This window comes from Buceros rhinoceros, unplaced genomic scaffold (genome assembly GCF_000710305.1).
Source record: "Buceros rhinoceros silvestris isolate BGI_N320 unplaced genomic scaffold, ASM71030v1 scaffold15741, whole genome shotgun sequence".
Lineage (NCBI taxonomy): Eukaryota > Metazoa > Chordata > Aves > Bucerotiformes > Bucerotidae > Buceros > Buceros rhinoceros.
In genome coordinates, this window is record NW_010394968.1 from 5,729 (window position 1) to 31,960 (window position 26,232).

General features: G+C 38.6%; 1 protein-coding gene across 1 annotated transcript in view; it reads left to right on the forward strand.

Annotated features, from left to right (window-relative positions):
- The window catches only part of PMS1 (PMS1 postmeiotic segregation increased 1 (S. cerevisiae)), a gene marked incomplete at its 3' end in the record, with an annotated part of 29,568 nt that extends 4,365 nt beyond the window's left edge, over positions 1-25,203 (forward strand). The window contains exons 3-10 of the mRNA XM_010145401.1: positions 1,022-1,124; positions 2,474-2,637; positions 11,527-11,643; positions 15,201-15,323; positions 17,178-17,321; positions 18,389-19,284; positions 24,090-24,545; positions 25,085-25,203. Of these exons, the coding sequence (XP_010143703.1) occupies positions 1,022-1,124; positions 2,474-2,637; positions 11,527-11,643; positions 15,201-15,323; positions 17,178-17,321; positions 18,389-19,284; positions 24,090-24,545; positions 25,085-25,203 (2,122 nt within the window). The remainder of the gene's footprint in view (positions 1-1,021; positions 1,125-2,473; positions 2,638-11,526; positions 11,644-15,200; positions 15,324-17,177; positions 17,322-18,388; positions 19,285-24,089; positions 24,546-25,084) is intronic.
- Between the last annotated feature and the right edge of the window lie 1,029 nt (positions 25,204-26,232).

Below are 26,232 nucleotides of genomic sequence, written 5' to 3' on the forward strand. Positions count from 1 at the left end.
GCTGTGCCAAGGTCAAGTTTTGGATTCTTTCTAAGTCTGCCAAGGATTAGGTCCTGCAAGAAGATACTGGTATCGGTGTCAGACTGGAACCTCAACTATCAAGGCCAGGAGGGGTGTTAGAGCACGACTCCTTTCTACCGTGGGCTATGTTCACATTGCATTAAGCAGGACTTGGGTGTGTGTTTAGATGGAGGTTTCCAAAGCTGCTTTCAAAAGTGTTGATGTTTTGACAGAGGATGATAGACCTCAATCATTGGTTCCTTCTAATGAGTTGTCAGAGCAGGGTGCCATCTGTTCTGAGCTTTTAATCAGCTCTGTGGTATTTTTTTATAAGAGATGGGAGGTGGTCTGCGTGTATTAAGTGCTTGAATAGGTATTACTTTAGTCCTTGGACCAGTAATTATGTTAATTAAACACTCCTGGCATTAATTGCATTCTGCCTACCCGAATTGCCCCCTGAAGTTTCAGCTAAGAGGTACTTTTCTGTTGGTCCTTAAATAGGTCTGTAATATTGTAATTTCCAATTAAACAATTGCTGTTTTATCTCTCCAGAGGCATGGCTGAACTCTGAATGATTCATATGAGATGCTAAAATAAAGCAAAATATCCTGAAGCTTTGTATGTTTGATAACCTTTATGTCTTGCAGGTGGTCAAAGTGCAGTGGTTCTGTTGTTCAAAATGTTGATACCTCAGTGTGGGAAACTGTAGTTTTATTGAACTTCTGTTTTATGGCTGGTCTTGCTAAAGCCGACCGATGTGTTACCTAATTAGCTTACAAAACATGCTACCACTGATTGCTAGCTATGTTTGGATGTGGGAAGGTAATATGCTGTTTGTTTGACAGTAGTTGTTATGTTTGTGGAATGTCACATGAATTTAAAAAGTTGTCATAGTATTTTCATACTTCTCCATGAAGGATGAAAATGCAAAATTATCAATTGATTTAGTTGTTTATTTAACCCAAGTTAGAGTAGAAGATATATGTTGTAACAAACTTTTTTTTTAAATCTCTCTTTTCAGGTTTTGATCACAACAAAGACAGCGGTTGATGATTTCAGCACTCAGTATGCTTTGGACAGCAATGGCCATATAACATCTAAAAAGCCTTCTCACCTTGGGCAAGGTAGGATATTGTTGGTCTGGTGTTGTGCTGTGACGGAAGTGTTTTATGTTCCTCTGAGGCTGTATTTGATGTTGAAATACCTATTCCATGCTTAAAGGCTGAGGATGAAATCTTCACAGCTGTAAGCATTACTTGCCTTATGTCTGTCAACTGATAATGTTATTGTAGTAAGAAATAATATGTCTTGGAATTTAATTTAGATAGTAATTATAAACTAGTTTCTCCTTCTCTGACACATTTTTTCAATCTGACAGAAGAAATAAAATCTGTAAAAATTCAATGCCCCAGGTCCAGGCAGACTTATTATGAAAGTATATGAAAGATTTGTTCAAGACCAAAGTAATGTTTCTGCATGTAGCAAAATCCTTGTTTAAAGGAGGGAGAGTTACCCTGCTGCTGTATGAAGGAAGCAGCATGTCTGGACCAGGTGAAGTCACAGTTCTTTCTGACCTGCAGGAAGGGTGTCTTGCTAGAAATCCTTCTACAAGTTTGTGTGAAAAATTAAAGGTTGCCCTCACCTCTGAGGTGGCCCTGGTGTACGTTTGCGGTAACATCTGCTGTACTTTGCGCTCTGCTCAGCTAATTGTTGCTCAGCGAGGACCGTTAAGACCATGCTCTGTCCTCGCATTCCCACTCCAGCAGCTGGTGTGCTCCTTTCTTGTGGCAAGGTTGTGCTCCTGAGGAAGCAGTTGCAGCTTTTTTGTAAAGCTCAGCTTTTCCCAGTGGCTGCTGGCCAGTACTGTGCCCCAAGCTGCCCCCCAGCTGGCTGCAGTGCTTGTACACCAGTGGGAAGCTGACTGCCAACCTGTGGGCTAGAAATGTATGTGGTTGTGTTGGTAGATGAATATTCTTTCTCTTACTATGTACTGTGCCTTGAGCAGAGGTATCTGGCTCTTCAAGTAGTACCCTAAAGGAAATGCTTGTGAAGGGCCTTAATGGAGCACAGCGTTTGATTGCTTTGAATAGATTCTAGATATGTTTGATTAGGTTCTAGTCTGTTAATCATTTTAATAATGAAAGTTAACTTAATATGCACTGAAAGAGTCTTCAGCTTTTTTTAGTGCTGATTCTCACTATTGTCAGTATGTACAACAGAAAGCTTAATGCTGCCATCATAACTGCAAATAAAGGGGAATCACAGGTCTTCAGGTTTACAGGAACTTTTCGAGGGAGGGTGACTGCTAATTTGGTATATTCTTATGCTAATACAATCTAATTTAGTCTTACCTGGGTTTATTTTGTCTGCAGCAGCATATAGACTGGTCTTTTCAAGTAAAAGTTTCCTCAATATCCAGTGAGTGATATCTTTTCAGTGTGATTTCCACTTGTTTTTTGTTGCCTGGTTGCAGGTACTACAGTAACAGTCCTAAAGTTATTTAAGAATCTTCCTGTAAGGAAGCAGTTTTACTCAACAAATAGAAAATGTAAGGAAGAACTGAAAAAAGTCCAAGATCTACTGACAGCGTATGGTATCATAAAACCGGACCTGCGGATAACCTTAACACATAATAAGGTACTAACGAGTTTTTCTCTTTCCACTATCTTAAGGATCGGTTTCTTACAAATTTACGCGGTTCATCATATGGGTAGCTTGTGGTATGCTGAGTCGTTAGAGCTCAATACTTAATGATGGTTTTATTCAAAAAGGCTAAAAAATTCAGACCCATTTGCTACCTTGGTGTAAGTAAGAATAATGTATGGTATAACAATAGGCTTTATTTGAGCTGGTTGTTCTTTGTTTAGACTTGGGGGAACGGATTCAGAGGCTGCTTGGAGGTTACTTTGACTTCACAGCATATGGAACAGTCATTATACAGCACAGCTGCAGAAATGACACATTGAGCCGTTCTCCTTTACCTACCCGCATTTAACAGAGCTAACTTTCTTGGTTGTACTCTTGCTTATGACACCTCTGAGAGGAAAGCCATGCTAATGAATTTCCAAGTTGCCACAAAGTAGAGAGTGACATCTCGTGGCCACATCCCTCAGCAGTTCTTTTTGTGTTCTGAAATAACTTTGTTTGTTGATCTTGCTGTTTGGCCTCTTCATTGAGCAGTTTTGGTCAGTTACTTTACCAACCAAAACTCACACTTCAGTTCCTTTTCAGTGGGAATGGAAGATGACATTGTGCTTTCTCGAAATGACAACGGTTAGCCCATCCTTTTCTGGAGCTGTGTGACATGCTTTGGTTGTATTTATGTATGTATTTCTAAATATCACTTTGTAGGTGCTGAGAAAAACAAAAGCCAGCCTTGTGGCTACAGAATTAGTATTCCAAAGCTGAGAAAGTGTAGCTACCTTCAGTCTTATTTTATTTGGACTACAGAGAGTCTGAAACCAGAGATCTCAGGGGTGTGCACTTCTTGGGTTGTGCTCCTTCACGTATCTAGCATTCACTCACAGTACTGGTCTTAAGCATTGGTTAATAAAATTGATTTTATCTTTTATTGGTGGTTGATTTTGCCCTGACAAGTTACAGATTAATTTCTTATGGTATTTTGATTTCATCACCTTTGATTAGACTATTATATGTCTTGTTTTTCTTTTTTTCTCTGCTTATTTTAGTACAATGGCAATAATGAACAAGACTTTGATCCCATGGTTTTTTCACAGTACTTACTGCAAAGGTGGTGTGGAGGTTGGCATGACAGTAGCCTTTGCACATTGGTTTTGACTACCTGTCTGATTAGCTTCGGGATAAATTCTTCAATACACAATCTGAGTAGGTAAAATTAACGCAGTACAAGTGCTATCTGCAGGCAGGATTATTCATTGTAATGACAGACATGGTGCTGATTTTTCTGGCTCTTCATTTTTTACTGCCGGTCTTAGTGTCATTCATTAAATTTATTTAGAAAAAAAGGAAAACAAGAAACTGCTCAAACGTTTCAACACAAGAGGTCGCTCAGTAGCTGTTACTGAGCTGGGAAAATTAAAAGCTGGAGAAATCATACAGAAGGTGTAATCTGTCTCTGCATGTGTAAATGCTTTACAATAGTCTGAAAATGTAACAAAAACTTTGAATGCAGATTCCTGTGTTTCTCTTGCTGTTGTCACTCCTTGCAAAATAAAAAATTACCGATCGAATTGTACCTTTTAAGAAATTTGAAATTCTGGAATTCCAATACATAACGACTTTCAGCTTGTCTGTTTGCATCCATTTTACCGTAATATCACAGACATGAATATTCATTAGCTTTTTTCCCTTCAGATGCAAGTATTATTGTCCTTAAAATTACTAATTCAGAACAGAAGGTGTTTTTCCTATAGTGATACTACAGTATAGCTGTGCTAGAATAATACTCTACTGAATAGAGCTGTCTGTGATTCTTTTTTTTGCCATGACTTACATTTCTGCTTTAAATGTTCTAGGAGAAAGAATCAACTTCTTAGAAAGGCTTTATTTTTCATGTACCTCATAGATTATATATTTGGTTTAAAAAATGGTGTGTGCAATTATTCAGAGGAGTTCCTAGAATCCCAGGTTCTTGAGGCCGAGCCAATACTTTCTGTTGCAATGGAAGATACATGTCGGGAGTAAGATCAGGTTCCGAGGCTTAAAAGAGCAAGAAGGTAACAGAGATGAGGTATTACAGAATGAGGAAAGATGGGTTGAAAGAATAGGAAGGGTAGTAAGTGAAAAAAGTGAAAATGAAAACGTATTTCAAAGAAATCTTCAAAATAAATGACAAAACCAGTACATGTAAAAAAAATTAAAACAAACCAGTCTTTAAGGTCCTGTGTTTTATAAGAAATTAAAGGAGAATTAAAGAAAGGATAGCCTTGGCTTTACTAAGGAAGAATGTAACGAGGCTGAAACTTGGATAGAAGTGTCTGAGGTTGGGCATCTGAAAACGGTTGCCTAATTGATTCTAGCAGAAACTTACCTTGGCAAGTCAGCTCTTACGGAGCTGTTGGATGTACATATGGTTTTAGCATGCACACTGTGTTGCATAAAGCCCTTCCCAAATTTTCGTCCGTGAAGCCAAGCCGTGACGTTGCATGTTTTATTTCCACCGTGGTTTGTTATAAAGTTGCGTGTCTTCTGCTTCTGAATGAAATTTCCAGAAACGTATTGTGCTGCTGTACTGCTCTTCGTATTGTGTGAGTTTGGAAAATATGACTATTAAGTGTCTGATTTCTTTTCTGTGAAGAACCACAATGCTCTTCCTGCTTTTGGGTTGTTTTTTAGTAAGAGAATGGAAGTGCTTTCATCAGTCATCTTAGTGTTCATTTATTGTGTGCTCTCCGTCAGTGGCATTCCGAGATAGAAATACTCAACTGCTCTTTCTGCTCAGAATGTTTTGTTTGCATTAGCAATAAATAATGAATCACTTTGCAGATCAACCCGTGAAGTACTATTGCTATTTTGACAACTTGGATTAGCTAGTGCTCCTTCTTTTTATGAAGGTTTATCCTGCCAAGACATTCTTTGAATACTGATAATGTTGATCCTCTTGCCAGTATGGTTATGTTAGAAAGAGGTATTTTTCTTCTTTCATCACCATGTTCCTTGAAAGCATATTGAATAATGAGACAGCCAAATGGAAACAATTTACAGGAGTATTCAGCAAGTTTATTTAAAGTTAACATTATCTGAGGGCGTGCTAAGAACATTCCAAAGTCAGCTACCACTTAAACCGCATCAAACTCTTCAGCCCAAAATATCGTGGTCTAGCTACCTATAAGCTCCGGCTGTATTTTACCTGAGGTGGTGTAGGGCTCCTCCTTGGAACAATTTTTATCACGTTCCTCACTGTTTAACACCCGTAGCTCTTGACTCGGTCTTATAAGCCACTGATGTTCAAGAAATGCCTTTGTGTGTTGAAAGGCTGATGATATGGAATACTTTAATTCTGTTCTAGCAGACAGCTAGAAGCCTGTGGAAGACAGATAGTGTTCCACAAACTCCGGAATGAGAGAGGAGACCCAATAACCATATCTATTTTAACAATTTCAGATGTAAAAGGGCTCACAAATTGTGGCAATGGGTGGTTTAGGTGGTGCCTATCAGCAGGTCATACCATACACAACTGGTCCCATGTCTTGTGCAAAGCACAGGTGGGCCATAAGTAGATTCAATAAATTACTTAGTTCTTGTTGAGGAAAAATCTGCATAAGGGAATTTTTTTTTTCCCAGTGTTTTTCATCCATAACAGTCACACACAATTCTGCCTCTTATTTACAAAGTTAGCTAATCTCAACCTACAGTCTGTATCCAATAGTCGCAAACCAGTTTGTTTTCTCTGTCTTAGTCCTCTATAATGAGCATGGGGGTTTAGAGATGGAGTGAGTGCGTTAGGGTAAACACAGAATTTTTAATAATGGATTATACTTTGCATTCATTCATTGCGCTCCCAAACTCTGCTGTAGCTGCATGTTGAAAAGAAATCTGTACTGAGCAGAAACAGCAGCATGTAAGCTCTTGATTGAGTTGGAAAGGCTGCTGCGTTTAATGTGATGTCCCTCCCTAAACTGTGTGCCTTAAAATATGAAGAGGAATTATGATTAAGAATCTGCAGTACTCTGCAGCCATTCTGACCTGGAATATAGCTCAGGCTTTGCTTCTATGCGTTTTTCAGTGGCTTTGCTGTGAAAGCCAAACAGAGAGTTAATTATGGTGGTTTTTGTGCTGAGGACACCTGTCCACTAGGAAATGCGCTGAGACCCTCAACTCAGTTTACATCAGCCAGAGAACAGCTGCCAGATGGTAACTACTTTTGGTCACTACCAACCTGGTTGAATTTGAACTGGTGACCTAGAGGTGAAATGCTTTATATCCTATTACTAATTCCTTGAGGTTTCCAGTTTCTCATCCATCACTTTTTTCAAATGACAGCATAGTATACGTCTGAACTCTCAAAACAATCACTGTTTCACATATGCAGTGTGCGCTTTGGAGTCTGAGGTGTACCTTTAGCTCTTGTGAGACTTTCACACTCACTCCGTACACTTAAAGAAGGTTAGCAGAAAAAGGATGTTTCCAAAGCTGCCTGGGAGTTTTCCCTCTTCCTTACCAATATACTTTGTCACAGTTAAGTATGTTATTTTTGTTAACTGTTATTTTACAAAAGGCTTTTAAAGCTCCATTTATTTAAATGGAATTCACTGTCATGATGTACATCCTTTGAATGACGGTTTAGGATTAGAAAACTGTGTTTTTTGACAGTAGTTTGATTGTTGGGGAGGTATGTGTGGTGGGTTTTTTCGTTTAGTTTTTTTTTCATTCTGCTGTGGAAGTGGAATTTTTCTAAACACCCACAACTGAACATGTGTGGTTAAAGCAGCCAAAAAATCTTAAAACTCTCTGTAGCCTTTGTAATTCTTCAAAGGCTCTGAAGTGATACCAGTTGGAGGTCCTCAGCTCCTTGTAATACCTGTTAGCTCCTCCCCTACTTTACTTCCCAGCTCCCAAATCCAAACATTTCTCCACTGTGGGATGCTCAAGAAAGCCTTTGTGTTGAGAGGGTGCTCTCTTATCACAAAAGGGAGATCTCAGCAGTAAATACATTTGGAATTTGTAGGATGAACAGTGCTGTGGAACGCTACTGTCTTTCAGCAGATCCCCTTGATAGCTGTAGTGTCTGAAGATACCCATGGGATGGACAGGTAAGTATGTCAACTGCATCTGAAGAGGGTAAAAAATGGTGCCTTGAGTTTCTCTGCTGCATACCTGCTCCTTGATAGCTTGAGTGTCTGAAGATACCCATGGGATGGACAGGTAAGTATGTCAACTGCATCTGAAGAGGGTAAAAAATGGTGCCTTGAGTTTCTCTGCTGCATACCTCTGCTGGTAGTTGTGCCGCTATTACTTATGAAATGGATGGTACAACTGATCCCTCAAGAGCAAGTATAAAATATATGACAAAAATAATTATGATTATATAGAGAGCTGTATTGTTTTTCTTTAGGCTAAACTGAAAAACTGCGGTGATTTCAGTTTTCAAGGGAAGCTTATACAAGAGCTCTTTCAGTAAGGTAACTTACCATTGGTTTTAAAACAACACACTAGTTAAGGCATGAAGCTGATAAACAACATCAACTTTTTTCGAGGCTGGAATTATAAAGAACGTGGTTAAGACTTGATCTCTTGATCTTAGCTGATAGGCTTTCTTCCACTGCAGAGAAAATGCCAGCCCTTGCAGTGAGCTGGCTGTGTGGCATATGCCAAAGAGGTTATACACCTTGTATCATGACGTCTTTTTGTTTCCCTTGGGCTCTATTTGAACTTTGGGTATTGCTGCCTGATGGTGTACCTGGTTTTAAACTCTCTTAACAGGTAGGCAGTTTTCAGTTCTGTTGGAGCCTAATAAACCACAAGGCTTTAAGTCAGGAAAGCTAAGGAACATACTGGCTCAAAGAGTTCACTATCTCCAGTGAGATCTCAGATGCCAGGATGAAGAATGGAAAACCATGTTAGAGAGTACAGTTCTTTTTTACAGAGCTAACTCGTGTTAAGTTTCCAACCCACAGTCCATGTACATGGGTTTGAGTCAGTTTAACATGTAGCATCTTAGCCAGCAACAAAATCCAGTCCGCAGCTCTAATTAAGATTTTTCTTAAGAAAATACACACACACGTGCGTGCTTATCATCTGTATACGTGCAATAGATTTTATATAAGTTAAAACATTTGGTGAGATCTAGATCCTATAATCTCCTTCGATGAAACAAGGAGGGAGGTAGGATATATTTGGCTACCTCTAGCAAAAGCTAAGATGGGCTATATGTAATAATATACCTTTGAGTAGGCTGTTTCTGCAGTGTCATCATACTGACTAGAGTCAGATTCTTCCTTGGCTCATCCTGGACACCCGCTTTATATGACCTAGAAAAAAAATATGAGGGAGGGTGTGTAGGTGTGTATTTTTAGCTAAACTAAAGGGTATAAGCAAGGTTAAAAAAATAGGGTATTGCAGGAACCTCATGGAAGCAGGCACTTTCTAAAACAAATGAAACGGAATAGGTGTTTTTTCTTCGTAGATTTTTTTTAAAATTCCTGTTGATACATCTGGAAAGTCTAGAAAAATAATTTAATTCTTTAAATTGTCAGCTATTCCTAGGTCATAGCTTCGCAATTTGCAATCAAGGCCAAAAGTTAACACACAATCTATTCTGTTTTTATATAGTATAGAAATTCAGGAGTTGCCTGGCTTCAATTGTAGGCTTTAATTTGACCTACAACAGTAACTAGTTCCTAAAATTTTGTCTGTAGTTCTGAGCATTAATATGTGATAAATCTATGACTAGTTAAAAAAAACCCTGAACTCATTAACACCATCTACTTTTAGCAAGTTTGCATTTAGTAAGTTCTCATTTTCCACAGCTTTCTTAAAACCAGCTTATGAAGTGATCTTTTCACAGCCCTGAGGATCAGCCATTCAGCGGGTCAAGCAGTGTAATAACCTTGCATTAATCAGCAGCTAAGATTTATATCTGTACCTGCGGCATCACACTAGCGTAACCAAAATAAATAGCATGATGTTTATATTAGTTGTGTAATGAGTGTCTTTCTCAGTTTGGTCACATATGTTTAATTTAAAATATATCCAGTAAAAAAAAAAAAAAAAAAAAAAAAAAGTTGCTTGGCACTTTATGTTTCCATTTTAAGTAATCAATTTTAAAATAGAAGCAGTACAGGATATGTTTTATAAGAGGAGCTCTAAAGAAGAGGACAAATTCTTTCATCACTTCAAAATGTCTTCGAGGAGATTTACAGCAGGTGTAGAGGAGAGAGGCCGAGAGGCAGCATGCTTTGGGCAGCCCCGGGCTGTCCTTTGCCACTGCTTGCTGACAAAGCACGGGGCGGACTCTCCCTGCCAGAGCTGTGGACACTTGCCCATGGCTCTGCTCACTTGTTTCTTCTTCTCCCCTTTTCGTATTCACTGCCCCCCATGACGTAAATTGCCCTTTATGTTTGAGGGGTTCATGCTCACTGTAGGGTGACTGAGCTGTGATCCAGCATGTGCAAAGGGCTGTCAGTCTGGTGTCTAGGAGGTGAGTTAGATCCAGGCACGATTAAAAATCCCCACTTCACAAATGCTGCAGAGTGTACAGGGAAGTGGAGAATTAAAGATTTGGGGAATAGTTTTAGGTTCAATGTCCCAAAACTTTACAATTCCATCTGTCCTGTAGGAAGGAATATCATTTTACAGGAGCACCGTGTTATTCCATGGTATTTACCCCTCAAGGCCACCAAATATCCCACTGGACAGGTGGAATTTTAAGGCTATGTATTGCATTTCTTGAGATGGGTGCACACGTATTCTTTGCTCGGTCACCATGCTTTCATATGACATCGTGTACCAGAATTTGGAATCTATTGGATACTTACACCTATTTAAAGCATCAATTTTAAACAGCACTGTAACATCAGATTTAAAGTGCACCTTGCTGGATTTTTTTTCCTTTTGTGTATGAATGTTGCACACTGAAGTACACTGAGTCAGCTGACAGTGACAGGAGGAGATATAAAGTGGATCTGAATGTATCAGTCTCAGTTGCCTAGAAACAGAAAGCCAAATAAGCAAAATTGTTTTTATTGTTGATACACAGGAATAAAAGTCAGCAGATTCAGATTTAAATTTGTGGCTGTTTAGTATAGGACTTCTCATAACTCAGAGACAAAATTTCACCTCCCAAAGTAGCCAGTACTTTCTGTATATGTAAGCGGACTCGACAGGTAACTTCTGATGCAAGTTGCGGTTCATCCTGCCTTACAGTATTTATTAAATCTTTGCAATAGTATTGCAAGATATGGAGCTAATAGAGCAGGTATCCTTCTCTCCTTCTAACTTTTAAAAAGTTTTCATTAACCAAACAACTGCTTTCCTAAGAAAATGTTTTCCTTTCTAAAGAGCAGGCTTGTTACAGTCATAGCATATCCCGGTGTGAATGTCTATGTCTATGAATAGACATCTAATAGCCTGATTTCTACCAAAACAGCCCATCTCTTGAATCTAAGTACTGTAAGCAGTGCAATGCCCGCCTCCAAATGTTGACCACTGTGCCAGAAGTATGTCATAAACCATCAATTTATATGTGTGGTGAAAACACAAAGCCTATTGCTATAAATCTGAGAGGTGAAGTAATATTTTTACTGATTCATTTTTAACAGTTGCTTCAGGTGCAGAAGTCCAGATTAGCCACATAACATCCATAAATACGAGCTTCGCTTATTTTTCCAGTCACTACGCCTCTAGATAAGTAATTCAATATGATAAGAATACCAGAAAGTACCGTATCGTGTGTGTTAACACTGAAAGTTGTGAACGTAAGAGGGTCAAAGTACAGAATGTTACATATACAGTATGCGTTGTGCAGTTGCATATGCATGTTCATAGACATGACTTGAGTTCAGCAAATATAATGTCAAAAATTTGAATCTGTGCCATTTGTTTCAGGCAGTTATTTGGCAGAAGACCAGGGTGTCAGATCACAAAATGGCCTGTATGTCAGTTCTGGGAACAGCCGTTATGGGCAGTATGGTACCTTTTCAACACTCCTGTGAAGATCCTGAGGTGAGTTTAAACTTCCTTCTCCCAAATCCACTTAGACCTTGTTAATGAAGAGAGAGAAATCAGTATTTGAAAAGAAGGGGACTTTGAAGAAAAGAATATTATCTCCAGATTGGCATCTGATTAATGCATTTGATTCTATTACTGTCCTCTCTGTAAAATTAATTGGTTTGGTGATTGGAAACCCACTCCAAGAATCATCTAGTCAGGACTCATGTGGCACCGATCAAATGGCAGTAAAAACAGTTGTGATGACAAATGCAGAACTGCTGATTGCTCAGAGCTGTCTAAGTTGAGATTCCTGGCCCACAGGCAGGTTGTGCTCTGATTGATATCTAAGCATTAGATCGTTCTTGTCTTCCTTGCCTCTTAGCCTTATACTCTAAAGAATATCCCCTCAATTTCAGTGGGGGGCACCTGAACAGCAAAAGAAACACATACTTAGGAGGGAAGTTATGCAAAATTTCCACTAAATATGTATTTCAAGGAAATACTAGTTAGTTTTCAAAAAATTCAGTGCACTTGGCTTTCTTTGCCCCTGTTGAAGTGGAGAGAATTCCCCGTGATATTCTTCTTTGTCTAATATTTTCAAAAAACTTCTTATTCTGCTTCCATTTTTGTTGGAGACATTCTTACAAAGGGGAGTCTTGCCACTGATGATCCTTCAAAGTTGCATTTTCCTGTACCTTGTAATAAATCTCGACCAGTCACACAGACGAGAAGAATCACCATCTGTAAAGTCACAGTGGCTGCTAAACACAACTTAACCGTGCTGCATTCAGCGTGATCAGTTGTGTTTAATAGCATTATTCAAACTTTAATGAAGTCTGAATGTTAGATGTATTAAAGTTTAATAGCATATTTGGGTGTAAATCTTGTGTTTGTCAGAATGCTTGTAGTGTGCAGAAGGGGAAAAAAGCAAAATTGCTTCTTGTAGTTTACCAAGTTTTCATTGTTTATGTCTGAACAAGAACATTCTTACCTGAATGCAGGTTGGATCTGCCCCACAGGGCAAGTGCAGGGGGCTCTGAAGGGAAGACATGAGGGTATTTAGAAGGGACTAGCTTGAAGGAGGCACTCAGGTTCTCACATTACCTCTTTGCTATATCATGAGGTATCCATATTCCTTGAATAGAAGTTGGGGAACATTCCATCTCTCTCTCTGTCTCTAAATAGTGTGTAAAATACCACATGCCTCATTTATAGGTGTATCCATGCATATTGCTCATGCACAAATCTACGTTCAGAAACCATGGACATTTCTAAATTAAGCAGCCAAACACGATGAAATAACAGAATTAGGATTGCCTATGGAACCCTTTCTTTCTCTCTTGTGTGCAGGTTCAGGATGGGGATTTCATGACAAGGCTTATGCTGCTTTTTTCCTTCCCATGAGGTCCATGCCTCATTGAGTACAGAGACCAGAGGGCAGCTCTAGTTCTTTTCCTCTCCTAATTCTTCGTTGTGTAGCTTTCATGCTCCTTTGCTTCTAAGTCTACTCTGAAGACAAAACTCATCTTGCTATAAAGAGCTTTCTGTAAGCTGTACCTTAACCTCAGAGTAAAAACTTCTGGAACAAGTGATCCAGGGGTTTTAAAGTCTGGCCTTCTTCAAAACATTTCCTTATGAGCACTGAATGAAACAAGATCATGTTTCAAGCTGACTCTAAAGCATGCAAACTCAGGAGCTACTTGTAAAATAAGAAGAAAACTAAGAAAATAAGGAACTGTCACAACTTTTTACATGTACAAACCAGGTAAATGGATGGGTCTATTTTGGCTGAGAACTTTCACACAGGAAATTTTCCTAGGCTCTTCTTTCCCAGTGGCACATGTATCTGCTAAACTTAATCTTCACTGAGAAAAAGAGAAGTACTTAAGAAAGACATTCTCCTGTCTGCTCAACACAGATCTATTTTAATACATATATAAGTTTGGTTTTATTATCAAAACAGTTGATCTCATTTAAAAGCAAAATTTCCAGTTTCTGTAATTTTGTCTTAATGCTTCAATTACTTTCGTATATGAAAATTCTAATAATTAAGACTAGTTTTAGAAATTGTTGCTTACTTCTAATGAGCATACTGACATTCTGCATGGCTTTAAATAGTAATGGCAGTCAGCCATTTCTAAACCTGGCAGCTTATTATTTAGAGACTTTCAGTTTTGCTTTAATGTTGTCTGTATATAAAAAATGTCATTTGAAGTGAAAGGCTTGTACAAATATTTGGGAGTTTGAAAGGGAGCTTGAAGCATAGAGGAGGCTCATTCAGGGATGATGTGCTAAAGCTGCAGAATAACATCTAGAAGTGCTGCGTGTTGTTTTCTGATGATCATCCAACAGATATTTGACACCTCTTTAACTTGACCAGTGGTGTTTGGTTCTGTGCGACTTTGTTGACCAGAATGCTCCAGCTTTAGCACAGAACACTTATTACAAGGTCAAGAGGGAATAAGGGAGCACATGAGCAGAGAGCTGCTGTGACGTAGATGAATGGGAGGGATAGGCCAAGTCCCAGGGATTTTAAACTCCGTTTCAAATGCATGATAATTTGGATTTTAGTAAACACAGCAGTTCTGCCAAAAGCAAAGCTAACAAGGTCTGATTTCTGTGTTCAGTGATCCACCCTGCTACCAGAACATTCTCCAAACTTTCCCACATCTCCAAAACCTCCATCCTTGTTAAGTCCCAGTGTTCCTTCACAAAGTAGTGTGGGCAGGTGGCAGTGGGGCAATGTGTGGGGCAGCATATGGGCTGGTCAGCACGTCAGTTCTTATGTGCTGATGGATGTTGGCTTTTGAAAATTTACTGTTGCCTTTTCCTCAGTAAGGTTGTTATCTCAAGGCTCTTCCCTCCAAACAGCTGTCAGTTATCACAGAAATTGAGGAAATATAATATCTTTGGGATTTCTGCTTCTTCTTCAGATTGAATTGAAATCAATCCAACAGTTTCAAAGTTGCTTGGTGGGGGGGAGGTGATGGGACAGGCAGCACAAGTCATGGGCCTCACTTTGACCTAAAAGAAACTAATCTAAAGAATCTCAACAGAAAAATATGAAAATGTTAGGTTTTAGAATTGTGTGATTTTTCCAACGCTCCTTGGCAGTGCTGTGTACTCACAGGTTCTGCTGTGGTCAGTGAATCGTGGGTGCTCAGCACTCCTGAGAGTCAGATGATTTGGATACAGGTGGCATAGGTAAATTTAGGTGCCCTGAATAAATGCCCTGTGACAGGCTATTTAAGGGAGGGATTGTGTATTTTGGGCTTTCTGCATAGGTGTAATTTACTACAGCCTTCACCAGGTTGGTGCGTGCCTTTAGCTTGAGCAGGGATTAGTTGGCAACCCTGCAGTCAGCAAGCCTAAAGCTGACTGGCAGTGTTTTCTGAAGCCCTAGGTTGCAGACAGCAACCTGGTGTAACTGGTAGTCCAAAGGGGAAATTTCTCAATAAATTAATCAGATAAGACTCCTGTGCAATTTTTGTTTTAATATCTCACCTCTAAAAAAACTTCTTGGGGTTCTCTTTGAAAGGTTTTGGGCTGTATTTGTTTTATTGTTGCAGATAAATCTTTCTGGATTTCTCCCAAAAGCTGAGTCAGACAGTTCTTTGACAAGCCTGTCAAGTCCGGAAAGGAGTTTCATTTTTATAAATAATCGTCCAGTTCATCAGAAGGAGATATTGAAGGTAACATCCTCTAACTTTTTATTCAGGAAATAAAAACATGACTTCTTTGAGGACAGAGACCCCTATGCAATCTACAGTCTTTTTCCCCACGTAAAATAAGCAGAGTATTACAGGTGAAGCCACTAGCATTTACAACAGAAACCTCTTCCACAAGTCTGATGCTCCTGGTGCCTCAATTTATTCCATTTGCTGCAGTTACTTATAACCGTGGAGCTGGAGGTTATGTTTATGGCTGTTTAAAAAAAATGTTATTTCAGATACTCTATGCGAGAGACCAGAACAGTTGATTCTTTTTTTGTATCAGCCTGCAGAAATAAAACTCTGCAGTTTTCCATGAGGGAACTTTCTGCAGTTTCTTGTAAGAGAATTCTTCTGTGAGTAAAGTTTTGATTTTGTCCACTTCTTCCTGTGGGCTTATCAAGCAAATACACATACTTCCACTTTAAATTTTTGTACAGGTCAGATAAAAATGAAAGTGATAGTGCAGCAGCATTGGCTACAGCTAGGCATTGTGTAGGCAGAATTTGATACTCCTGGGTTTCTCACACTACTAAACCTTGCAACACCTCCCTGGGAGCAGCCTTGCTGTCCTAATCCTTGCCCTCCCCAGAAAAGAAAACCTACACACTAAAGTGTACATGTAGGTTTTTAAAGTTGAGACAACGACACAGATTTAAGTTGGCAAGTAAAGCTTTATAGATGTAAAACCTGAACTTGTGTTGGCAGGTTAAATGCCAAATGGGGCTAATCTGTCTCCATGCAGTATTCGATGTGCTTGGCCCTTCCGGAAGTTCAAAGTTCGGTTTGAAGCCCATGGCAGAGAAAGCTTTTAACCAGAGCATGGAGCTATAGATTCAAGGTGGGATTCAGAGCACCACCATACAAAGTAAAACTGCATTGCCCTTCATTTAGGGCTGTTCTTGTAGGAGTGGAAGTGACAGTCTTCCACTGCCTTTTCTACTTTTTTGGTCCCATTTTTTAAATTGAGGGGTTATTTTTGGCCAGTTGATACATCTGTAAGAAAACATTTTAATTAAAAAATAACATTTCATCTGCAGCAGGTCATAATTTTTTCCACTTCCAATTTTTTTGTCTTGTAAAAGTATTCTTTTCTCCAGTCTGTCTGTCTGTCTGAAGGATCCCTGGTACTAGAGAGAAATGCAAGGACCCTTCGAGTTAACAGGACCAAAATTCTGAAACAGATAACTAATTTTGTAGTCTTGGAGGAGTTTTTGGGAGGATTATGGAGAAAATAGTAAGGGCAAGCAGAGTTTGAGAAAATCTGTAAATTTATAATTGGGTTAATAAACCGAACAAATTAATCCTGTTCTGGGAAAAGGGCAGGTCTGTGGTGCAACTGTTACTTCCTTAAACAGACTTTAGTTTGGCTGAAAGAGCCAGCCGTATAGGGTCTGCTATGTAAGTAGATTTTCTTTACAAACAAGTAATAGTATTTGTATTGATTGAGGAAGTAAGCATTGGAGTTGCAGTGCAATATGAGTATGGTATCTTTTCCTGCAAGTGTGATCATTCAGGAGGTCAAAGTAGGTCAATTCAGTAGGTCCAAGACACTCATAGTGTCATAGTGTCTTGGAATTGGTATAGGGTCTTTTTTTTTTTTTTTTTAATCTAGCTGTGAAGACATGGAAACCACCAATAATTGCCCTTTTGGTGACTATTCCAGCCCACATGTATACTCATGAGGAGCTTTTTAGCATTCCTTTAACTTCACAAAAAAAAAAAAACCCAAACCCAACAAACCAGTTATGCTTTTATAATGCCAGATTTTGTTTCTGTGCCTTTGTATTTATTTTATTGCCTTTACTGACATCTCTTTATTAAATCTGTCTGTAGTTAATTCGACAGTACTACAGTCTGGTGACACACAAGGACTGTACTCGTTTGTATCCTGTTTTCTTCTTGAATATTACTGTACCTGCCTCTGCTGTGGATGTGAATTTAACACCTGATAAAACTGAAGTTTTACTGCATTATAAGGTAATTAAGGTTTTAATCTGGTTTTGAGTTGTCAGCCTTTTCTTTATGTAGCATTATAAGGGCTTCTGGGACTACAGAAATGTTTGAAGGCAAACCACTGATTTATTTTTTTTTAATTATGTGATAGCTTGCCTTTATTACAGGACATTTTTGTTTGGAAAGTATTGAACAAGCTAAGTGGAGGATTATTCAAAATTAATTTCCCAGTTGATTTCAAAGATCGCTTTTATGCTGTAAGATAAATGTGTAGTCACTTTGTTTTCAAATCGCTTTATAGTGAGAGAAGCTAAATGGAATTATGATGTGTGTCCCTACATAAATCTCATCTTAACTTCATAATTACACTAAGTGATCACTTTCCAAACGCTACATCCATTAAGGTGGGGGTGGGAGGGGGAGTCATCATCTGATCGAAGCAATATTTTGCCATTATGCAAAGATCGCTTTTATGCTGTAAGATAAATGTGTAGTCACTTTATTTTCAGATCACTTTATAGTGAGAGAAGCTAAATGGAATTATGATGTGTGTCCCTACATAAATCTCAACTTCATAATTACACTAAGTGATCACTTTCCAAACGCTACATCCATTAAGGTGGGGGTGGGAGGGGGAGTCATCATCTGATCGAAGCAATATTTTGCCATTATGTATATAGATTATTGTTGACATAATTTCAGAATATCCCATCCTGATACACCTACACAAACACACTGGTGCATCTGTCTCGACTATAAGCTTCTGACTCTGTGTTAGGTGGGAATAGCTTTACCTGATACTGGTTTAAGCAGTCAGGACCTGGTTTTAAAGAAAGCAGTTCATCGGTTTTGTGATAACCAGTGAAGCAGAATATGTATCATAAAATAATTGATGCTAAAGGGGTCCAATTCAGAGTCCTTTTGAGCACGTGACCAACTGAAATGCAGTAATCTGTCCTGATTTGTCTGAAAAATATTCTGAGTAAGATAATTCTGCTTATTGCCCTGTATTCTCAATATCTGTTAGTTATATTTTTAGGTGTGCTTGTGTGTGTGGCTTTTCTGTTTTGTTTTTTTTTTCTCCCCCTCAGGAATCTGTCTTACTTGCTGTTGAAAATGTGTTGACATCACTGTATGGGCCACTACCTGCTCCAGTCCCTGGTGAAAGTAATAAAACAGATGTTACCTCAGAAGACATGTGCGTTCATAGAACTGAACAAACAGATGTGGTTGTTAATGAAATGGGACCATCTGGAAACGATGATCTACATGCTCATGCTTCATTCCTTTCATTCAGCAGTGATGTGCAAAACTGTCAAGCAGGAAAAAACACAGAGATCTGCTTAAATCATCAGACGTTTTGTGGTGATAATGTACATAGTCTCTTGGACAAAAAAGAGGTTTCTAAGAGTGATGCCTTTCCAGACAGTTCCTTAAATTTATTGTGTGAGAAGGAACAGAACGGACAGAATATGACCGATACTGAAAGTAATGGTATTCCTGTGGAGCCCGTGTCTAAAAGAGCCAATGAGCATCTCTTGCATTCTGATAATACTGATGAAATAGAAAAAAATGAGGAAGCCTCAGTCCCTAAAGACTTACCTGGAATCTCTGCTGATAACTGGAGTATGGGAACTGGATTTAAAAACCATCTAGGAGACAACCTGGAACCTGTTAAGATTTTGATTCCTGAAGCTCAAGGAACAATTAATAAGCAAAATGAACATACTGGTGAACAAAGCAACAACCCACAAATGTCACATCAAAGCATAAGGAAAAAAAATGCGATAAATGATAAATTTGGACATGTGACAGCTTATGACTTAATTAGTAGTAGAATCATAAGGAAACCAAAGTCTGCGATTGGATTTTTCACTGAAGAGTGTCGTCCAAAATTGATAACTGATAATCCAAAGACCAGCATGGAGGACATCCTGTTGATTATTGAAGAGCAGTGGAAGAATTTGAATGAAGAGGAAAAAAAGAAGTAAGTTTTCAGGCTGTGACTTTCTTCTAAATCTGGTAGTTACCAGTGAGTCACCTGTATTGCATGAAAAGAATGAAACTTCCCAGCTACTAGTGCATGACAAAAAAAAGTAACTTTTCAGTTACTTATGAAAAAATAGGACAGAAAATGATTTTGGGGCTTTTTAAGATCAGCATCAGTATTGTGAGTTGTCACCTTTTGTTGTGTGCAGATGTACACTGCTGATTTGAGTTGCTCACTTTGCCACTGCGCCATGCAGACGTTTGGTAGGGACACTTTGCTGAGTCATTACTTAGAGACAAAAAACTGTTTAAATTCCGCAAACTTCTCTTGTCTAAGGGCTGCCTGTGTGTTGTCACTCCCAGTGCACTGTCAATGAAAACCAGCGTGATGATGGATGAGGCGCCATATAGCTCCTCCAGAGCTTTTCCAGTGAACAGTTCTTTTTTTTTTATTGCTACAAAGTGCGATTTCTTTTTCAGGATCTTTGCTACTTGAACATTTGGTAACCTCCTTTCCTCTAAATTTAGTATATATCCCAACCCAGGCTGCCTCAGAATTGTATTTGTAAAACCCGGTCAAATGACACAGGGAATTTCTTTTTCCCCTAAACGTCAATTCCAGCGCTGGTTCAGAGAGTATACGTTCAAATTTTAATCTGTTTCAGTCAAAACCAAATCTCTTTTTAGATAACAATGTGAGTAGCTAAATTCCGTATTTTTCTTAAACAAATTGTCAGTGAGTTTTTGAAATCCATGGAAATATTTTAGAGCAATGTGGGGTGAGCATTGGATTAGTTAAAAGGGTATATGTTGTCCTTTATGTGGAACTTACATTATGGTAAAAGATTAATAAGAATGACAGACGTTGAGACATTCTTAAACAGCTTAAAAAGAAAAAAAACAAACACCAAACCGTCCACATCTTGTTTATAATTTTATAAACTGTAAAGCACGGGAAATAACAGTAGTTCGTCAGTAGTTTTACATGTAATGCTGTGATCACAAACCATACATGTGAGAGAGTGTTGTGTCCATCTCTGCATTAGCGGAAATACTAATGTAATAGTAGAAATCTACTGCAATTATATTCATGCTTTTAATGAAAATAAACAGAAGGTTCAGCCAGCTGTTTCAGAAAATGTTAATTTGCTCTGCTTTAGCTTTTGAGATTTCATGGTTGCTTTCTTGGTACAACTGTTATGTTTAAGAGTGTGCCTACAGATTAACTTTGTATTAGTTCAGGAAGGAGACCTCTCTGGTAATTAAGTTTTCTGTATATGTGGGATTGAATGTGGTATGGTCCAATGTATTATTATTATTAGTTGTATCCATACATTTCAGCTTTGGTCCACCTGTTTCCTGCTTTTACTCTTTTAAAATTGCCTCAGAAAATAACAAATAGGAAGAGATATGCAGACATCTTTTCCTCCAAGGCGACAATCCAGAGCTGTTGTACATCTAGCAGAGAACGTAAGCCTTGCCTACCAGATACTCTGGATAAATTGGGCCACCTAGAGGTAACAACAAATGTATATACACCAGGGCGGCCCAAGTTTCACAGTTCTACTGAGCACACTATTCCTCCAACTTCATGGAACCTTGCAGGCAAGACACCACTTTTCCTGGACTCTGGTCCTCCATCCTTCTGTGATTAAGTTGCACATTTATGGTACAATGAGTGTGCTTGGCTTCAGGCTCTTTCTCTCTGTGGCTCCTCCAGCAGGTCTAAATTAGTTTAAAACCCTTTTGGGACAGTACAACCAACAGATGTCTCAGAGTGACATAGGATAGCCTTTTCAAAACAAGCCAGCATTTATTACTCAACCGGAATGTAAAATGTTATGGTCTTTAGGTTATAATAGAAGAGGAAAGCTTCCATGCATGTCCATGTTGGCAGCATGGCATATCCTCCTGCTTTGTACAGCCAGGATTTAATTTCTTGCACTCACCCTGTTCTGACTTAATACAGCTTGCATATGTTTCTGGCCTTAACATTTCTTGCATATCAGGCACAGGTAGGAGTGGGACAAATCCCTCCCAAGTGCCATGACAGTGACAGCAACAGTTATCCTGAAGTTTTAGGAAAAGGTCAGAGCTACACACACATTATTGTGAGACTAACAGATTACCTTGTCAGCACTCTACAGTAATTCTTCACAAGTGTATTTGTACCTTGGGAGAAACATCATTTCAGGTAGCGTGGTCTTTGCTGTCTGTTGACAGGTAAGAGCACGCACATAGATGGTTATTAGTGGCCAGCAGTACCTAGCACATGCTAGCATTTTATTGCCTGATAAATTTTCCGTGTGTCTCATGGCTTGTGTGTGTGGGTGTGTGTGCGTTATTTGCAACTCTTTCACATTGGGTAAATATGGTTATTTGGCAATTCCAGAATTTTTTTTATTGTGTTTTAACCTTTTAGTTAACATATTGTCTTTTCTTTGGGTGGAGGTCATTTGGTGGTACCATCTGGTCATTGGCCATCCATTGTATCTCTAGCCAGCTCCATTCATATACTGCCAGATATTAATCATGAATAATGGTATTAATAATTGGTATCAGTCCTTCCATACTTTTTCTTGTCCCCAGCATCTGTTCAGTCATAATAGTAGGTTCATAATCCTAGGAGTCGTAGTCACCTGAAACATCTGCATTTCAGAAGTAAAGTAAAAAGCAGATATGGGCTATTAAAAGCTTTGTTTTATTTTCCTCTTCACAAAGCAAAGAAACACAGAAGTTGACTGTAATACTCATGGTGATATTTGAGCTGATTTCGTTTCAGTACATGAAGAGGCTGATGCTGGGCTGTGTTAGGTTCAGAATGGGATGCCTCTCTATTCGGGATGCGTAGGAGTACACACAATTGGCTGTTTCCAGTCAAAGTTTACTTCAAATAGTCAGATTCAGATTATTTGTCTTATAAGATCTCTCAGATCTTTTATTTAAAGGTTTTTGTTGTATCCAAATGTTCCATATGGATTTAAGATGCAAGGGGAAAAAATACATAATGGATACATTTTTCTAGCTAAATCAAAGCTGCCTTTGAAACTAGACCATTCTAGTCTTCCACTCCCTCTTTTCACACCCCGTTTTGCAAGTTTCCTTGGCTTTAGGTTTTGTTGCTTCAGAAAAGGTCCTGAATTAATTATAGTTTTAATTCACAAAGCAGGGAAGAAACTGTTCTTACAGCACTCATTGGTTATACTTGCCTCTGTGGAAGGATTTTTGGAAAGTCAAAGGTGTTCCCTCATTGTTCGTAAACCTGCTGTTCTCTTTGATTCTGAACAAATCACTGATAGTGATGTATATCAATTTGCAAAACCCTCATAATCAAAGCTCGTAAGGCTGGAATTCTTGTGATTGTAGCCAAAACTGACAGGCAAGTTGGACTTTCTTCAGAAGTGCTTTTGGTTTGGATTATCAATGATTGCTGAAATCTCAGTTCTCTTAAACTTAAATATTCTCCTGCATTGCAATTCAAAACAAAGTATTTATTGATCTGGTCAAAGCTGTTTCAACAAAACAAAAAACAAACCAAAAAAACCCCCCAAAACAGGCTAAAAAAAATTCTGTTCAAGTGATTTCTTCCATTCATTTTAAAAGGAGCAGATGTTTTTTATCTTAACACTTACTCCATATATTCTAGGACATGATTTATTGCAAGAAACTATTTAAGCTGACTTTTTTAGTTAACTAAATATTGGTACCATATGTGAATGCTAGCACATTATAATTAATTGCAAATGGTGACCCTTTTGTTGACCTTGATTTTCCAGCATGCATACACATAATCGAATCAAACTGTTCCTGCACGGAGCAATAAATAAATATGACCAGATAAAATCCTTATTTCCAATACTTACATATGATAATACTACTAGTTTTGTTTTTGGTTTTTTTTTTTAATTGAAGAGTGGACTGGTTTGAGTTACCTGCTAGAACTCAGAAAATTAAATAAGTGTAAAAAGAGGGAGTTCAGCAAATCACTCCTTTGGCCTTCAAAAAAGTAATATTAATAAACAGTAGTCAAGCATAAAGCCAGCATCTATAAAAGTTCAGCGATCTTCTTGTCATTTGTAAACTCGTTAAGAATCCATTTGGGTTGAGGAGATTTAGTATGGAATAATGTTTTATCCATGTAGGCAGCATTTAGGAGTAGATAGTTATTGAGTACTTCCTGAAAAATCTGTTAAGTTTATTAGTACAGAATTCTGTGATAATTGTATCTATTTTGTATTCTCACAGTTTTTATTTATGTGGCTGATTTTAGGCCATTTTAAATCAAATCTACTTCTTTATATTAAGTAAAGCCTGAGGCTTATGAAGTTCTTTAGGCACCAAACTTTTACCTAACTGCATGAAATCCTCTTGAAGCCTGTAGAGCTCTAGAAGCTTAAATGACTGTGAACTAGGCTGGATGAGAAAGCTCCTTCCAAAATTACAGATCTCATTGCAAATGAGGGTTAAACACAGTTTGGGACTGAGGTCAAAAGCAACTTGCTGTAGCTCTTTGTATGATGCAGTCGACTCCTCCCCCTTCAGTAACTCAGGTTTTGCTGGCTGTCATAATGAAGGAGAATTTCCAACTCATCATCTTCAAAGGGTAATGTAATACAGGCACAGTCCCCCATGTCTTTCCATCTCTGTTGCAGAGGAAAGCATGCTGGTGTGGCTACTTGAGTGAACCATGGGAGTTGTTCTTGTCTGTCAAAGTGGTTACCTTGCCTTTTGTTCTAGTATGTGAGGAGTTGGAGGTTGGGATTTCTTACCCAATTATGCTACCGGTTTGTTTTCTTTTTGAAGTTATGAAATAAAAGCTGCGAAAGACCTGGAACGGTACAACAGAGAGGTCAAGAAAGCCATGGGACAGACAGTGCACCAACCAACAAAGGAGGCAGAAAAACACAAACCCAAGCCAAAGACTTCCCCATCTGACCAGCAGAAGCTTGACAAGATATTTCATGCTCAAACTGAAAAGAAGCGGAAACCTGAACAGCCTACGAAAATTGTGACAGTGGCGTTTTCTCTGAGTTCCTGTAGACATCAGCCTCAGAGACATGAGAAAAATGATTCAGATCAACACGAGCTTTTCCTGATCCGTCGGCAGAGTTTTCCTGATGTCTGGATATTTGCTTCTGAAAAAAAGCTGATGTTGCTGAATCCATATAGACTGGAAGAAGCCCTGCTACATAAGAGATTGCTGATGAATCATAAGCTTCCAGCAGAGAAACTGGACACGCCAATTGTGTTAACGGACAGGTATAGTACAATTGAACAAAAATTAGTATGTTATTTCAGGTATCATTTGATAATTATTTACAATAAACTCTAGTGAGGCCCTGTTTGCTAATTCCATGATTATTTGTGCATTGATTTATCTGTAAGAACAGATATTTATGTTTTGTATACTTTTACCTTATAGTAATGTGCAGGCCTGGTCATACTCCAGTTGAAATAAGTATGAATTTTGACTAGTGGGATTGGTAATGCAGCAAAGACAAATTTCTTCCCCTAGGGGAAAATGAAATGCTCCACGCTTTCACAGCTTCACTCTAGCTAACCTTCCCCCATGGATTAGGGAACGGCTGATATATCATTTTATGCTTAAACTTGGTCACCCTTTAAGATATGTGAATAGTTACGATTTTGTTTCTTCAAACAACTTGCTTTTTCAGAATACTCTGAAAAATCTTCATCACTCCTCATCCCTTAATACTTTATCTGTATATTCCTCACAGTTTTAGTTTTTACATTAACAATTTTGATTTTTAACAATTTGGGGATACGTTCTTTTCCAGTCTTATTGGTGGACCTCAGTACATGGCTGCTCTTTATAAAATGCGGAAGGATTACCAGAGTTCCAGTTTGTCAGATCCAAGGCTTGTAGCAAACGGATTCCAGATAAAAGTAATAGAAGGTATGATGGGTTTAAAATCTGTAAAATCTTCTAGTCATATCGGGACTTGTTCCTTCTGCTTTTAATGATGTAAATGATTGTTAATGTAGATCATGTTATTCTACATCACCTTATCATTTAAAGCACCTGCTTTCCTTAACATTGAGGTTTTGTTACTAGGCAAAGGGCAAAGAATGTAATCTTCTACACAGAATATCCAGTCATGGAAACTGATAACTGAACAGAAACTCATAGTATTTCAAAGAACGCTCTGAAACCCATGTTTTCCAGACTTTTATTTTTGCTTCTTTTCTCAAAATGCTGGATGTTGATATCCTTAATTGCCCTTCTGACAGAATTTAGGTTAAGCTGATGAGAATGCCTTAGTCCTGGCAGTTTCTTCTAAAGCATTGCTTACTTGCAGGAGCTTCTGCAAGTACATGCTTCAGCTGATTGCTCCTCTGAGCAGTCGAGGCAGTCCAGTGAGGAGCTGGGTCTGGTTATTGACTTACTTTCATGTCAGAGCTGTAACAGGGAGCCCAAAGGGTCCAGTAAAGAGAGGGTAACAGGGTCACTGTCACTCCTTTTTGACAGAGCTCTATCTGAACGTTTTTTGAGACAGCCTACTTTTCAATGCCTCTACATGGATCATAGAACAAATCTATTTCATTTAAGATCCTTTTACCTTAGCAAGAGAGATCAATTATTTATACATTTTTCTGAATGGAGAATGATTTCTAGGGATGCTGTTGGAAACCCCACCCAGAGTCAGTTCTGTGGATCAGGATTTCTCCAGCAGAATTCCAGACAAGCAAACGTCTTTGGGGGTAGTACCTAGCTGACAGCTCAGAGAAACGATTTGCTGTAAGAGCTGTTAGAAATGCTATAGCTTCATGTGTTACAGATGCCCACATATGTACAGTGATGACAGATCTTCTGTAACATATGGGATCTTGTAAGGGTAGGTACAAAAATGGGATGTAGAGCAACTCCTTCACTCAGAGGCTGGCTCTTGGGAAGAACAGAGCCTCAGTTGTTTTCTTTATTGAA